A 17189-nucleotide genomic window follows, 5' to 3' on the forward strand; every position below is an offset into this window, starting at 1 on the left:
ATTTGCATGGTGTTGAAGCAAATGTTTATGGGGAGACATAAGATTGTTACAAATTATGACCTTTTTAGTTTGTTTGTAATTCTTCAATGCCAAAAGGAAAGTATTCACACCTTTATATTGCCCTCTTGCTCACAAGGAAGAAATCTATTCCATATATGTGTATTTAAGTATATGTCAAGAGGAAAGGATCTGTGTAATTAAATTTTAATTGAGAACTAATAATTTTGTCCTAGTTTCAACCTATTGTATGACTGTTGATGTATCAGTAGAAATTCTTAGTTTTAATTTTGTGCTTTAAAATTAAAGGAATATGAAACTGTCATTTCAAGTGTTCAGTTATGAAAACCTTTTTGTTTTTGTGCAATTACATTTATAATAATCAAAATGTACTATCTCATATTGCATTTTTAATTCTGCCTTTCCCACTTGAATGTACATTTTGAGGAGTAATTTCTTTTGTGAGTGCCATAATGTGTTTGTGTTTTCCCCCACTTTTGTTTTGTTCTTTTTAGGTTTAGGTTTAGCCTTCAATCTGCAACCTGCCTTAACAATAATTGGCAAATACTTCTATAGGAAGCGACCCATGGCAAATGGATTGGCCATGGCAGGAAGTCCTGTTTTCTTAAGTTCATTGGCTCCTTTCAATCAGTACCTTTTTAATACTTTTGGCTGGAAAGGAAGTTTCCTGATTTTGGGAAGTCTACTTTTGAATGCCTGTGTGGCTGGGTCCCTCATGAGACCCCTTGGACCCAGTCAAACCACTTCTAAGTCTAAAAATAAGACTGTCATAACAGAAGACGATTCAGGCCAGAAGAAAATCAAACCGAAGAAATCAACTTGGGAAAAAGTTAATAAGTATTTAGATTTCTCCCTTTTTAAGCATAGAGGATTTCTGATATATCTGTCTGGAAATGTCATTATGTTCCTAGGTTTTTTTGCCCCCATTATATTCTTGGCTCCATATGCTAAAGACCAGGGAATTGATGAGTACTCGGCAGCTTTTCTGCTATCTATTATGGCTTTCGTTGATATGTTTGCTAGGCCTTCTGTAGGATTAATTGCAAACTCCAAATATATTCGACCTCGAATTCAGTACTTCTTCAGTTTTGCAATCATGTTCAATGGAGTGTGTCATCTCTTGTGCCCGCTGGCAGAGGACTACACAAGCCTGGTATTATATGCTATATTTTTTGGCCTTGGATTTGGGAGTGTTAGCAGTGTTCTCTTTGAAACTCTCATGGACCTCGTGGGTGCACCAAGATTTTCCAGTGCCGTCGGACTTGTCACAGTTGTGGAGTGTGGCCCAGTTCTTCTTGGCCCTCCTCTTGCTGGTAAGAACATTTTTCATCAAGAAAAATATAAAGCATAAAATTAATAACCATTAACTGAGACTTTATATACAGATTTTTTTTTTTTTTTTTTTTTTTTCTCTCGAGACGGAGTCTCGCTCTGTTGCCCGGGCTGGAGTGCAGTGGCGGATCTAGGTTCACTGCAAGCTCCGCCTTCCGGGTTCCCGCCATTCTCCTGCCTCAGCCTCCCAAGTAGCTGGGACTACAGGCGCCAGCCATCATGCCAAGTTTTTTTGTTGTTGTTTTTTTTTTTTTTTTTTTTTTTTGTATTTTTTTGTATTTTTAGTAGAGATGGGGTTTCACCATGTTAGCCACTATGGTCCCCATCTCCTGACCTCGTGATCCGCCCACCTCGGCCTCCCAAAGTGCTGGGATTACAGGCTTGAGCCACCGCGCCTGTCTATATACAGATTTTTAAATGTGTTTTATAATACTAATAGCCTGAAGGAATATGGGCAGGTTAATTTTAGGTTTTACTATAAACTTTAAAATTTCATAGTCAATTTTAGACCTAAATTTGTTTCAGAACCTGGACCTATGAACTTAAGAACTTATGTTAGACTGATAATTAGTATCATAATCTTCAGGATTTTTATCTACTTCAGTTGTTTTGGTCTCTTAAAAATATATCAGAAAAAAATGCTATTTTATCTTTATCATTGGTGAACAGATTTCTTGACAGTTTATATTGAAATGAGCCAAAAATGTAAAATATTCTCTCAAAAGGTCAGAATCTATTTTTTAATAGAGTACATTAGATATATTAATTTGAAATTTGTTACTTGCTGAGAAAATTCATTTATAATATCACTGATAGGAATATATTCATGTATATATTACATATAAAGAAAGACAGGGATGACCGAAAATTTATTCACAGGTTGTTTGGGTGCCATTTATGTTCCATGTTTATAAATTGGAAAGATTACTTTCGGATTTTAAGATCTGAAATATTTTCAAAGATGCCAATAAAAGTGTCTATGCTAAATTATTCAGTAAAAGGATGCGGTACATGTTTAGGGCATGACCAAAGAGTACCCTCACAAATTGAGAAGCTGGTCTGATATTTAAGAGAGAGAGAGAGAGAGAGAAATAGATAAAATAGTCATCACAGAAGCATTAGAGTTTTGTTAGAATTGCTTGTGGTTATTTTATAGTTCCCTTCTGAATTACAGTGGTGAATGCTTTAAGGAGTAAATTATGCCCTCTGAACTTATGGTTTAAAGACATGTATAAGAGCATTTTGAAGTTAAAACTTCGTTTCGTCTTAGGCTTTAAATGTTATAAATATTACGTTCTGTTTGTGCACCAGCCTTTGCCAGCAACTACTGTATATTATTTTGGTTAATACTCGACTTAAGTATTCACTTAGACTCTTGGCCTGCTCTCTCATGGTCAGAGTCACTGCCAGGCTAAATGTAAATTTTTCCATTATTTAGTCAGTTTTTAAACTGTTTTCTACATGACATCAAGGAACCATTCTGAAAGTGTGAAATTTTATGTTTGTTAATTTTAATGACATCATTGACTTTTTGATGGTAGGTGGTATATCCCTCAATATAAATATACCATGACATCAAAACAATTGTCAATAAAGAGTGAAAGCCAGTAGGTCTTATTATTTATCAGACAGTTGATTTTGTTACATAAGATAAGCACAATTCGTCCTTCTTTTCATACAGTATTAGTTTGATCAAATGAATTTTAGAGCCTATTCATTATCCACACAATTCTTAGTGTTAACAGAGAAGTCACCATGCATGAGGGGATGAAAAAAGAATCAAGTCCAAATACATTGTGGGGATAGACTCTAAGAATTAAAATAAAGGAATCTTATGTGGCCACTCCCACCTGAGCAGATAATGTGCATTTATGTTTTTAAAACCAGTTTCAATATTTTTTAATGCTTACTGCGTTAACATTGCCAAACCATGTGCCACTGGTAGCAAATGGCAGTAATTGATTTTAGACCTATTGTTGAAATTCTCAGACTGTAGCCATTATATATCCATTTTTTCATTCCATATCTGCCATCTGCTACCCTTAATATTTCTTGACTTTTAGATTGATTTCTCCTCTATAGTGTTTGATTATTGCTAGAACTGCCTGGCCTATAGTAGACACTGAGTTAATATTTTTGAATGATTGAATATTACTGCTGTTACTTCAGACATAGTTGCAGCATAGCAATGACAATTAGGGAGTGTGTGGTTTCTATTTCATATTTGTTTTTTTCAGACTGAACTTTCACTGCTCCTCTCAGAAAGAATTGAAGCTTTAGTTCTGGAAAGCATATCTGGTTTCTTGATGATGCTAAAAAAATTCTTAAAACATTTAGAAAGTATGCTGATGTGGCAGCCCAAAGTGGTATTAACTCTGAAGGGCCATGGATCTAATGCTTTTATATGTAGAAGTATAACAATCATTATAGAAATAGAAATATTTGACTCAAGTTAGGAAGGAAAATTAAAATTATGCAATTGTTGTTATGTTTATGAATATATCATGCTTACTTAAAATTCTACCATCTACCTGATTAGAACAGAAAATTTTGTTCAAATAGGTAATATATTGCAAGTAGCCAAATTTAATGTTGAGCCACTGACTAGATTCTAGGGAGAATGTTATGGATTCTGACTAAACAGACTGGTTTGAAAGTTGTATATCAGAGTCACTTGGAATGCATATGCTAATTTATATAGATTTGTATACACTAAATTTTGCTGTTAATAATTACTAAGAATTAGATGCCTGCATAAGCAAGAGACAAAACTAAATATAAGCTGACAAAATTTTAAAAGTCAGTAAACCTCTACATTAAATGGCACCAGGTTAGATTTTAAATGGTCTCAATAATCAAATAGAACAAATAGTTTTTTACTGATTAGTTTGCCCTTAATAATTTAGACTCAGATAAAGTAAAAAACTGGGATTAGCTCAAATAGTGATATGGCACTTAACCAACAGGTTAGGTGAAGCCATTCTGCAGAGTAGTTAATAAGTCCGGACAGACTTCAGTTAAGAGTCTAGATTCTACCACTAACTAGCTATGTAACCATGCCCAGATTACCTCACAGTATTCCTTGTAAGGATCGAGTGAGATATTACAGATAAAATTCTTAGGCTAGTATGGGGCATAGAGAAAGCACTTGGTAAATATTAGACACTGTTAGGAACCATGTAAAAGTCTTTGGGTTTCTCCTAAAGAAAGTAGTTTTTCTCTATTGAAGAGAAAAGGAAGCATGGAAAGGGTGAAGCAATCCTAACATGTGTACTGTAAATAGAGTTATCTGTATTTACATGTATAGATATAAAAATATACCTCACTCATGTATGTATTAATGTACACACACACAAAATATATACCTAACTTGTCTTGTTTGTATATCTTAGTGGGAGAAATAATTTTTAGTAAATTTAATGTACTGGTAATATAATACTGTGAGTGTCTCTGCATACCTTTACTAAGCATATATAGAAGTCATAATCTAGATTTTTTAATTTTTAAAATCTTATTTGATATTAATTTAAGAGGAATATACTTTGAAGAATAATTTATTTGAAATTTTTATCATTATATGACTGTTTTATGATGCCAACTTAAAAAGATGCTCTTTGTCTTCTAGGTAAATTGGTGGATATAACTGGAGATTATAAGTACATGTACGTGGCCTGTGGGGCTATTGTGGTAGCAGCAAGTGTGTGGCTGCTCATTGGCAATGCTATCAACTATAGATTGCTTGCAGAGGAAAGGAAGGAGCAAGGTGCAAGAGAGACAACCAGAGAATCGGAACGCTTGAGCAAATCTAAACATTCGGAAGATGTTAATGTCAAAGTTTCAAATGCACCGAGTGTAACCTCAGAAAGAGAAACTAATATTTAACGAGAATCACATCTCTGATTTCAGTGTTTATTGCTTTCCCTAGCAGTTTGTTTTTCATTTTGTTTTTTTAAAGTATTGGAAAAGTTTTTAGCTGAAATGAGGAGTCACAATTAAGGATGGAGATGATATTTTCCTCAATGGCAAATTTTAAATTAGTTTTAAAACTTATTTGGGTAAATTTTGATATTATGCATAGAAAGAATCCATGCTACAGGTTTATTTCCATACCTGACTCTGGATGTGGTGGTGAAAATACTAATTTTAAAGTCTCCCAGTGACTTTCGGTCTTGGTTATGTGGAAAGTTCTGAATTTCAATCCCCTGGTTTAAGTAGTTAGGAGGAGGATGCCTAATCCTATAAAGTGATCCTTAATACATTTCATTTTTTTGCTTGATATTAATGTATGAGATAGGGTTGAGAGACAATTATCTCCTCTTACACACAAACACACATACTCCCACATGCTTACCCACATGTATGCAGAGTGTCTGGAGAATAAAAAACAAATTAAAAAGAAGTGATAATTTATTTTTAAGGTAAAAAAAATCCATGAAGACAAAAGAAACATATGTCTGTGTGCTACTTTACAATGTTAGTTTGAAAGATAAGCACATGGGTAAAAATGAGGGTGATCCTTATTCAAAAATATATCTGACTGCTGTAAAAATATTTGCATATGTAAATTTGACAAAGAAAAGAAAATCAATGTTAAACCATTAAATCTGAGCACTGTTAGACTTGATTAATCCATGAGCATGATTTTTTTTGAGTAGGGGGGCATTAGTACCTGGTGCTAGACAATAAAACCCTCAAATAATTTTTAGAATTCTTACCTAACATGTAAAAGTCTGCATGACTCTTAACAATGAGCCACATCCATTGATTTTACAAGGATTTTAGTTCGTAATCCAGAAAGTAATAATCAGGGATTTTATTTTAATCAGGCTTCAATCCAGATTCAGTGTTATGCTGAAATACCAAAGTAAAATCCTAGTTGGCAGGATTGTAAGTAGACCGAATTCTAATTTTTCCCAACACATAGTGGTAATTGGAGGTTAGTGTTATGAATACTTCATCTGACTACAACTAAGAGTGAGAGGTGGTTTTAATGAACTCTCTAAGCTGTCTCAGCTCCCTCCCTTCCACAAAATACAAGAGTAAAAGCAAACCACAAACAGGCCTTGTGCTCAGCCACTGGAAATGTCTCCTAGGGTAAGAATGGCAGTACTTGAAAATTCTGCCCTCTACTGATGAAACTTCCTGCTGCCTTTGGACATAACTAAGCCAGGAAACGTAAAAAGCTTTCTAGAAATAGAGGCACTGTATGACTTGCAATTGTAGGTATAGTTTATAACCTGATAGCAAAAAGCTTGAAATATTGCAGCCCAGGTTAATTCAGCACTTTCCCATTTTCATAACTATGTGAAAACATCTGGGAACCTGAATCACTCCTGAATACAGAGGCATATTCTTTTTAAACTATAAATACCATTTTGAGTGAGAAAGTACTTTTAAACAAGAAAGAAATTGTACAGTATGACTAAAGTTATAAATATATTTGCATCTATAAATCTGAAGTTTAACATTATGATTAATTTAAAAAGTATTTAGTGCTTGACTATTAAAGCAGTGTCATGTCACTCCTCAGATGTCAAAGTAAATTAGGCATTCTTTTTTTTTTATTGTAATAAAGGCAGGTGCTATTTTTTTTCTGGTAAGATTGCACCTGGATACCAGACTTTTGTAATAGTTAACATTAAAGATTTGATTCATAAGGTTAATTCACTGCTTAAGCATGTGGCTCATATTTAGGAAGCTATACAAAATTCAGTTTTTCATTTAACATTTGCTGTTTTGCATATGAAGAGATATTTGTGTTTTTCAAATGTTAAGTAAAACAAGATGTGCCAATATCATAGGTAAATAAATTAGGAAAAAATGTGGGACTTTACGGCTGTTTTTAATTTAGTCTCACCCAATCTTGATTCTTAAATTAGCTATGTTTATATTTTTATTTCTTTTTTATTCAACTTGGATTTGTCAAGAAGTGTAACCCCTAAATTGTGTAGTACCTCTCCCATCATAAATTTCCAAAAAAAAAAAAAAAAAAAAATTCTATTTCCCAAAAAGTGTCTTGAATTCTCTGAAAAGGTACATTAAACTAATATGAATATCATGTTCCAGGGGGAAATAAATGGCAAAGTAATAATCATGAGGTTTTAGGACAAAGGCTATATTATATATTTTTTATTACCTTGTAGTAGAGACGTCCTGCTGGGTGCATTTCATTGGCCTTCTCCAGGGAGGTTTATTTACTTACTGATCAGTTTCTCATCACGTCAAAACCAGTTCGCATTTGTCTGGCTGGTCTCGATCTCCTGACCTCGTGATCCGCCCGTCTCAGCCTCCCAAAGTGCTGGGATTACAGGCTTGAGCCACCGCGCCCGGCCTTCATTCGTTATTTCTAACGCTGATTGTATTAAATAGTTAGAAAAGAAAGTAAAAATTGCACATTCAACGCACATGATTTGTACAGTCACACCTGGCAGTAGCACTGCACAGAGTTACAAATATGCACACATGTTAACTGCCATGCATAAATACTGACCGTTAAACCAGAACACACATGACACAGTGACAGACATACCTACAGGATTCAGAAGTGTTCCAGGGTAATATAAATTATTCTGCTTGTTCACTCTCCCCACCCTCTTGAACTTGTTTGAAGATTTGCTGCTTTAGCAGAATCTTTTCAAGATTGAGAAAAGAGTATCAACCTAGGATTTTCATTATTATATAGTCACATAAATGGAGGAGGAGATATATTTGGCTTCCGCCTCTGCAATTAGTGCTGAACATATTTCTTCCTCTGGGGAACAATAGGTTTTAAACATTTGGGATAACATGAAGCAAAGTCAATGTATACCACTACAATCCCCACTAATCTGTATTCCCCCATTATGAAATTGTACAGAAGGAAGGGTGTCATTAATCAAGGTACCAAAATAATTCATGGCTACTTTAAGAATTTTTTCATTCATGTTAATGGCGCCCCCCCCATATTTTTCACTACTTAACCTTAAATAGGCCATCACTAATTTGTGAATAGAACATTGGGTTTGCACTTTTCCTGACCTATCCTCACCTCCTTTCCTAATCATTTTTTACATTCACTTAGCATACCTTAGGAGACAACCGATCAGGTTTTAGTGTATTTCACATTAGAAGACATGGTGTTTTCTCAGTATAAATCTACATGACTCATAAATATCACTTTTTTAGTACCAAGTTGCAACACCTTAGCTCATGGACTTATTGGCCTCAGCCTAATACTAAGAAATAGGTAAACTAATTAGATTTGTTATGTTGGAATGTGCACTTTAAAAAATCTAGATAATTTTTACTCATTTTTTTCTGGCTGTACAACATGACAGTCAAGAATATAGAAAAGACTAAAAGATATCCGATATAAATGTAAGTTTTTATGTAGATGACATAAATATGACGAGATATTCTTCATCAGTTAGTTGAAACTTATTTTTTATCTAAAACACCTTTAAAAAATCCCTTTTATAAGTAGAATGTTGAAGACTTAATAAAACAAAATAAAAAATTATTATTTTTAGGCTTAATAGGGAGATTGGATACATAGTGGAAAGGGAACTAATATTTACGAGTTACGCATTTTGCTTATGTAATGCCTTTCAATATTCAAACCAAAACCATGGCAGAATTATTACCAGCTTGACATGACGGATGAATGAAAACATAAAACAAAGAAGCTCAGCAAACTGCCCGAAGTTAAAAGATGATATGAACCAAATTTAAAACTCAGATTTACCTAAAACCAGAAAGATCCCCTAGGGTGTCCACTACCATGCTGCCAACCGATAGAGGCCAGAGAAGCAAAGGAAGATAAAATATAGGTACAAAAAAGGTACATCCTATATAGTAAAATCCTATATAGTAAAACAATTAGGTTTAACTGTAACTTGTATTATGATTTATTTACTGTTTATTAGAGAACTGCATTTGCTAGAACCTGAATATGCAATTTCCTTTCCCTTTTTTTTTTTTTTTTTTGTCTTTTTTTCTGACATGGAGTCTTGTTCTTGTCACCCAGGCTGGAGTGCAGTGGCACGATCTCAGCTCACCAAAACCTCTGCCTCCTGGGTTCAAGCAATTCTCTTGCCTCAGCCTCCCGAGTAGCTAGAATTACAGGCATGTGCCACCATGCCTGGCTAATTTTGTGGGTTTTTTCTTTTTTCTTAGTAGAGACGGGTTTCTCCTTGTTGGTCAGGCTGGTCTCGAACTCTGACCTCAGGTGATTCATTTGCCTCTGCCTCCCAAAGTGCTGGGATTACAGGAGTGAGCCACCACACCCAGCCTTGAATATGTAATTTCTAATTACCTGCTTTTCTCCCCAATGCAAATTATCTCAAATAATGAAAATTATTATGTATAGACATAATTGCTTTAATATGACTCTTTTATCATGAAAATAATAACATATTTGAGTCAGGCATAATACATTTTTATCTGAGGTTGGAGTTATCAGGAAAATGTTATCTTTTATGAATAAATAATTCCCAGATTGGTTGCTACATATCATGATTCCAAAAGTACAATAATTAGCTGGATGTGGTGGTGTGCACCTATAGTCCCAGCTACTTGGGAGGCTGAGGCGAAAGGGTCATTTGAGCCTGGGAGGTTGAGGCTTCAGTGAGCTATAATGGTCCCACTTGCACTCCAGCCTAGGCAACAGAGTGAGACTCTTGTCTCTATTAAAAAAGAAAAAGAAAAAAGGAAAATGTACTTACTAGAAAACATTATATTTAGAATTTTAGTGTTTATCCCATTTATAATATCCCTAGCTACCAAATAAAAAAGACTGCAAGATACAAATGATTTGGTTTACCTATACAGTTACATATTAATTTTCATCATTTAATACAACTTACCCTACACTCGAGATTATTTTGCAAGTTTCTCTGAACATCTTTGTCGTCATTCGCCTCTTTGTTTATTTGTTCTATAAAGAAAACAAGTGTCATTGCTTTTGTCTTCTCCATCTAGACTTTTGTAGTCCTTAGACTGTAGTTCTCCTTACCTCTATTCAAATAGTGTACTCGCAAGGCGCTGCATTCTTTTCAAAGTCAATCATGATGCACATGTTTATAATTACATACACATATAATTGAACATGATTTTAGAGTCTTGAAAAACTGGCACTATCATGAATGTTTTTAATTTTCTTAAAGTGCCTGACAACATTGAGTAACAAAGCTTACCATCACCACATTGCACCATTACGTACTATTCTGTAGTCTCCATCAATGCAGTGACATCACTGATACATCATACCAACAAGATTTCTAACCACAACCATTCAGAGCACCAATCAGCATCTAAAGTATTGAGAATATAAGACTAATATAACAAACTTGACTTGACTCATCTCTCTTTAAAATTTTGATTTCTGCACAACCATATGCAGAGTTCATGTTTGAGAAGGCACTTAAAAGCTGAGAGACCCGATTATCAGTAATTATAATGCTTGCATAATCAAAATTATAAATTATCTTTGTTGATACAATTAAAAATGAGTCATTTTCTGAGCTTATGTCATTTTATTATGATTCTGATTTTCTCTTCTTTCCTATCAGTTTGTACACTGGAGATTTTAGCTCTTTATAAGGTGCTACAATCTGGTTTATTTTGGTCTTCTCCACTGCTTTTTCTTCACTTTAATTCATTTATGTCCAAATCATGAAAGAATTGCTGTAGTATTGAGAATGGTCATTTTAAAAGTCTCCACCTTAAGAGCAAAATTAATATTGCAAAATGAATCTTTGATATTACAGGAGAATATGGGAATTTAGATCAAATTACATCTCCCATCCCAATCTCCTGCTTCCTCATCATCTCCCCCCCTTTTCTTTATATAATTATTTTGTAAATGTTTTTTATTTTGTAAACTTTCTATGTTTTTATAATAGCTAGGTGAAACTTCTTTAGCATTTTTATTTAACTATGGACATGTTTAGTATGGATTTTTTTTCTTTGGTGTATTTATTTACACTTACACTTGTTTGCATGATCTACATGTTTTTCAGCCTTTGTATATACTTGTTAATAAGGTGAGCAATATTCAGGGATATATCAGTAGGCAATTACTTAATGATCATAAATGTATTCACATTTTAGCAAATATTTTTCACATGATCAAACAGGATTTTTTGTTTCTTTGTTTTTAATTTAAATGTGGCAAAATAAGCTAGAGAATCTCTGTGTGAAAACACTGATACTGAACATTTTATTAAAATAGAATAAGTTGATAAAAACCTCTATTCAGAAAAACGAAAGAATGACGTTTTATCTCACATAAATTTAGGATGGAAATTTTAAAACATTCTTTTGACTAAGATTTTAATTCTGTTTTATCAGTTTTTATATGCATCTAAAATAAGTTTTTTGAGTTAGATTCAGTTTATATAGCTTGCTCGTTAGAGTACACATTTTTTTTCTCATCCTCTGAATCTCAAAAGTATGTATTTCTGACAAGCTTTTCAGTGGTACAATGGATTTTATTTTTGTACCATCAACTTTCTACATCTAACTAAAGCATTAATATTTCTAGATTTAGTGAAATAGCACATATGAATTAAAATATTTATTTCTAAGCATTAGATCTAATTGTATTTTTATTTGTTTTGATATATTTATGTCTCAGAAGATATATTTAATGAATTCATTTCATCCTCTCAACACTCAGTTTTGTTAGGTATCCACATTTTTACCGTGTAAAACTAGACTGGATTAAGGATTTTGCCTAAACCTATACCAATACTCTGAGTAAATGCAGGGTTGGGGATAGAATTCAGGTCTTTTAACTTCTAACATATTTTTTTCTCTGTTGAACTACAGAAGCCATAAGGTCATAATGATGACCTTTATAGAGTGAATAAAATATTTTCCTAGAAATACATATAAAAACCCTACTTGATAGTTTATATCCCAAATGAATATATTTTTCCAATCATGGTTTGCAAAATCATGTTTGCAAACTTACTTTGAAGACTATTTCCTGATTGCCATGGCAGATAATTCTTGGCAAATCAGAAGTAATATTTAGTGAGATTAATTATTTTGCACAATATATGTTGTTATAGCAATATCAAAATCATTTAAACATACCAACATTGTATTAATAGAAAACATATCAATATCTCATTAATTCCTTTTTTAGTTTATGTTCATTTTTATTTTAGAAGCAGTGCTCATTTGTTTTCTAAAGTGGAACGCCATAGCGCAGAACACACAGTACAAGTTTGTTAAATTCTTTAATTGTATGCAAGAAATTATTGCTGTAGCATAGTCTTGAGGAGAACACTTCTACAGTATTTCTTGATCTAAGAACCTGAAGATGTGTTAATGAAATTATTAGAATAAGGTCTATCTCAAAGTTCTTATTTTGTGAATTTTCTTTTTCGCCTAATGACACTAAAATCCACAACAGCTGTCTGGCAATAGTGTAACTAGAGCTTCTTTTATGTTAGAGATTCCATCTACCTCTACATCTTATCTAGATAGATATAGTCTTTCTAGATTTTCTTCTTTATTCCCTTGCAGAGAACAAACAAAAATCACACCTAAATTAAAGATCCATGGTGAAGGGGTTGCTATTAGTTTTCCTGCTAAAACTGTAAAAAGAGTAATCTGCATTCAGTATTTGTTTGCCTAGTTCATCAAGATATTTACCCTAAAAACACACTAATAAAAATTTGGGTAAACTCATGTATCACAGTAAAATCTTTTATGAATTGGGTGGGCCCTAAAAACATCTGTAGTAAATGATGTGTTTGGTTAGATTCAGCCAAACTGACACCCGTATGCTAAAATAGCATTGTCATTCTGACAGGAGGCAGGCCTCAGTAGTTACAGTGAGTGCATTTACTAATATAAGGATCCTTCTTTGTAGTGACAACAAAAATGAGATTGTAACTTAATCAAATATAAGCCAGATATAGTAATTCCCTATATTGCAGAAGAAAGAGCAGGGTCTTTTCAAGTGTTTGCTAAAACTGACTAATTTGAAGTTTTTATGTAAAAGTTCTCCCAGATATTTTAAACCAGTATGTTAATTATTTCCTAGAATGAATAATTATTTTTTGATAGATTTTTGAAATCATTTTACTTACTACTTATACTCTTTGAACAAATATGTTTTTCTTATCTCAGTATTGAAACAAATATTTAAAATAAGATTGTTGGAATAAAAGTTATACATAGTAACTTGTTGCTAATAAGTAAGACATTCCTTGGCAACAGACATATTCAGCTAACTTTTGCAAGAATTTTTTAAGGGATTAGATTGAGGGGTTAATCTTTAGAATTATTTTTAAAGTATAAATTATATTTTAGGCTGTATTTTTGTGATTTTTAAGTGAAAAAAATAAAATGTAGTTGTCTTGTTTAGATTTCTTGATGACCACTGAACAAATGATCATATTGCCACATGATCTATCAACTATGGTTACTATGATAGTGAATTAAAGAGGATAGCTTTGCTTGACACCTAAGATGATCCAAACAGTTGTTTTTACATGACCTAAATCATGGCTGTATTATTTCATTTTTAAAGAAAATTAATGAAGTATAAAATAATACATTTAAATACCTGTCAAAGTTTTAAAATATAAGATAGAACCTTCTTTTTTTGCCTTCTTACACATGAATGTACTTAAAGTGATTGTTATGCGATCTTGGGATACTTATTTATTTTTAAAATTTTTGTATATATAGCAGTTCTGAACTTAGCAAATAATATGTATAAAGGAATTAACCAAAAATGAAAGAACTGGCATTTTCATATGGATAGGTATTTTGTTTAAACTAAATAAAATAACTTAGATTTATTTAAATTAGGAATATATTATGTCATTGATCATTTTTAGAGTATATTTTGTTCAATTAATCCTACTTTGTTTTTCGGCACACTTATTTAAGTTCTTGCCTTTCAGGTATACTACAGTGTTTCATGAACATAATGTTTTAGAAAAATCTCTGTTGTAGTTTGTAATTTTCACTGCATAACAAATTTGAAACCAAATGTTGAATTTCTCTGTGGGGGTACATATTTTGCCTACAGTTTCAAATGTATTTTCTTTTTTTTTTTTTTGAGACTGAGTCTTGCTCTGTCGCCCAGGCTGGCGTGCAGTGGTGTGATCTCCACTCACTGCAAGCTCTGCCTCCTGGGTTCATGCCATTCTCCTGCCTCAGCCTCCTGAGTAGCTGGGACTACAGGTGCCCGCCACCATGCCCAGCTAAATTTTTTGTATTTTTAATAGAGACAGGGTTTCACCATATTAGCCAGGATGGTCTCGATCTCCTGAACTCGTGATCCTCCCGCCTTGGCCTCCCAAAGTGCTGGGATTACAGGCATGAGCCACTGCGCTCGGCCTCAAATATATTTTCAAATTCATCTCTTTCTTACTAGACTGTGAGCTCCTTGTGGACAAGGATGTTATTTTAGTTATAATGGCAACTTTAATATCTAGCAAAGTGCCAGGTGTAGAGTATTCCTTTATTGAATTGAATTGATAGATACCAATTATTAAAATGCTACTACAGTATTCTATGATGCAGGCTGAATGTATATTAAAGTAATTCTCTGGCTAATTTTAAAAGTAAGACATAGAAAACAAAACACCTATAGCATTTTATTTAAAATTGAAACTCTGTTTTGAATACTTTTTACATTGTCAAACATTCTATGCAAATATTGAAATATGCAACAGCTAAACTTTATGGTACAAATTAGTTTTATTTTCTTTTCAGAATCAGAAATGCTCTATTTTAGCTTCCTGGAAATGTCGACAATCATTCTAATGACCAAAGGTGCTACTTATTTTTCAACATTTACCTTGATCATAAGTGCTTCTACCTGCTAAGCTTTATTTATTCTTTTTGGACAGAAAGTTTGGTGGGAAGGATGCAATAAAATCAGAATATCTCTTTTGTCTGAATTATGCAGTTTAACCCTGTCCATGTTCCTCTGTACTCTGTTCCTACTGTATTTTAGTTATTATCACTAATTTTTATTGCAGGTCTGTGCTGTTTCTTAGAAAGTACATGCATATATATTTCTATAATATGTAAGAAAAAACCTGTGTTGCTTATTAAAATTAAAATAAAAATGTTCATGTTAAATTTTTGAAATGAAATATATACTATATATTCTTAAGTTCCATTAAATGCTGTTACTCAATGCTAATCAACACATAATTTCCCACACCAGACCAAATTAAGGGCATTTATTTTGCCTGAATGTACATAATTGATAATGTCAACAGAAGTCAGACACGGCCAAAAATACAATGAATTCCTAAGGGTTGAAATGAATTTTTACTGTTGTTTTTCATGAGTATACATTTTAATAGATTTACACAGAATAAACTAACACAGTTCAAAAGGAGAACATTACTGGCATCACAGAAGTTCCCCTCAAACTCCTTCCCAGGCTATTCTTGTTCTCTGGACTTTTTGTAAAAATAGACCCTTTTTTTACAGCAAGTTTATGTTTACAGCAAAATTGAAAGTCCAGGGATTTTCCATATACCCCTTGCCCCAATGAGAGGTGACAATGTGCCAGCAGCCCTCACTCTGGTGCCTCCTCAGCCTCTGCGTCCACTTTAGTGGCACTTGAGGAGCCCTTCAGCCTGCCACTGCACTGTGGGAGCCCCTCTCTGGGCTAGCCAAGGGAGCTGGCTCCCTCTGTTTGCCGGGAGGTGTGGAGGGAGAAGCACGGGCAGAACCCGGCCTGTGCCTGGCTCTCACTGGCCAGTGCAAGTTCCCAGTGGGCATGGGCTCCGCGGCCACGCACTGCCAGCGCCAGCCAGTGTCACTGGGCCCCAGGAAGTGAGGGGCTTAGCACCGGGGCCAGCAGCTGCAAAGGGTGCCCAGGGTTCCCCAGCAGTGCCGCTGGTGGGTGCTGGGCTGCAGTTCTTGCAGGGCCTTAGCTGCCTCCTGCAGGGCTCAGGACCTGCAGCCCGCCAAGCCTGAACCTCCCCCATCAACAGGGGCTTCCACATGATCCAAGCTTCCCTGGCACCACCCTGCTCCACTGGTGCCCAGTTCCATCAACCACCCAGGGGATTAGGATTGCGGTGCACAGCAGGTGACTGGCAGGCAGCTCTGCAGGGCTGTGGCACGGGATCCACTAGGTGAAGTCAGCTAGGCTCCTGAGTCTAGTGGGGACTTGGAGAACTTACCTCTAGCTAAGGGACTGTAAATACACCAATCAGCACTCTGTGTCTGGCTCAAGGTTTGTAATCTCATCAATCAGTGCTCTGTGTCTAGCCAATCTAGTGGGGACTTGGAGAACTTTTATGTCTAGCTAGAGGATTGTAAATGCACCAATCAGCACTCTGTGCCTAGCCCAGGGATTGTAAACGCAACAATCAGCACCCTGTCAAAACAGTCCAATCAGCTCTCTGTAAAATGGACCAATAATCTCTCTGTAAAATAGACCAATCAGTTTTCTGTAAAATAGACCAGTCTGCTCTCTGTAAACTGGACCAATCAGCAGGATGTGGGTGGGGCCAGATAAGGGAATAAAAGCAGACTGCAGGCGCTAGCCAGCACAGTGAGCTGTGGTCTGGTTCCATGGTGTGGAGGCTTGTGTTTTTTGCTGCTGTTAATAAATGTTGCTGCTGCTCACTCTTTGGGCCCATGCTGCCTTTCTGGGCTGTTAACACCCACCCTGAAGGTCTGCAGCTTCACTCCTGGCAGCAAGACCATGAAGCCACCAGAAGGAAGAAGCTCAAGACGTATCTGAACATTTGAAGGAACAAACTCTGGACACACCATCTTTAAGAACTGTAACACTGGGAGGGTCTGTGGCTTCATTATTGAAGTCAGCGAGACCAAGAACCCACCAATTCCGGACACACCAA

At 34.7% G+C, this 17189-nt stretch overlaps 1 protein-coding gene across 4 annotated transcripts in view; it reads left to right on the top strand.

Moving 5' to 3' along the window:
• The window catches only part of SLC16A7 (solute carrier family 16 member 7), a 170342-nt gene extending 163164 nt beyond the window's left edge, over positions 1–7178 (top strand). For all 4 annotated transcript variants that reach the window (XM_023210624.1, XM_023210625.1, XM_023210626.1 and 1 more), the window contains 2 exons: positions 513–1331; positions 4976–7178. In XM_023210624.1, the coding sequence (XP_023066392.1) occupies positions 513–1331; positions 4976–5232 (1076 nt within the window). In that variant the 3' untranslated portion in view covers positions 5233–7178. The remainder of the gene's footprint in view (positions 1–512; positions 1332–4975) is intronic.
• The last annotated feature ends 10011 nt before the right edge of the window (positions 7179–17189 follow it).

Source organism: Piliocolobus tephrosceles, chromosome 10, assembly GCF_002776525.5.
Source record: "Piliocolobus tephrosceles isolate RC106 chromosome 10, ASM277652v3, whole genome shotgun sequence".
Lineage (NCBI taxonomy): Eukaryota > Metazoa > Chordata > Mammalia > Primates > Cercopithecidae > Piliocolobus > Piliocolobus tephrosceles.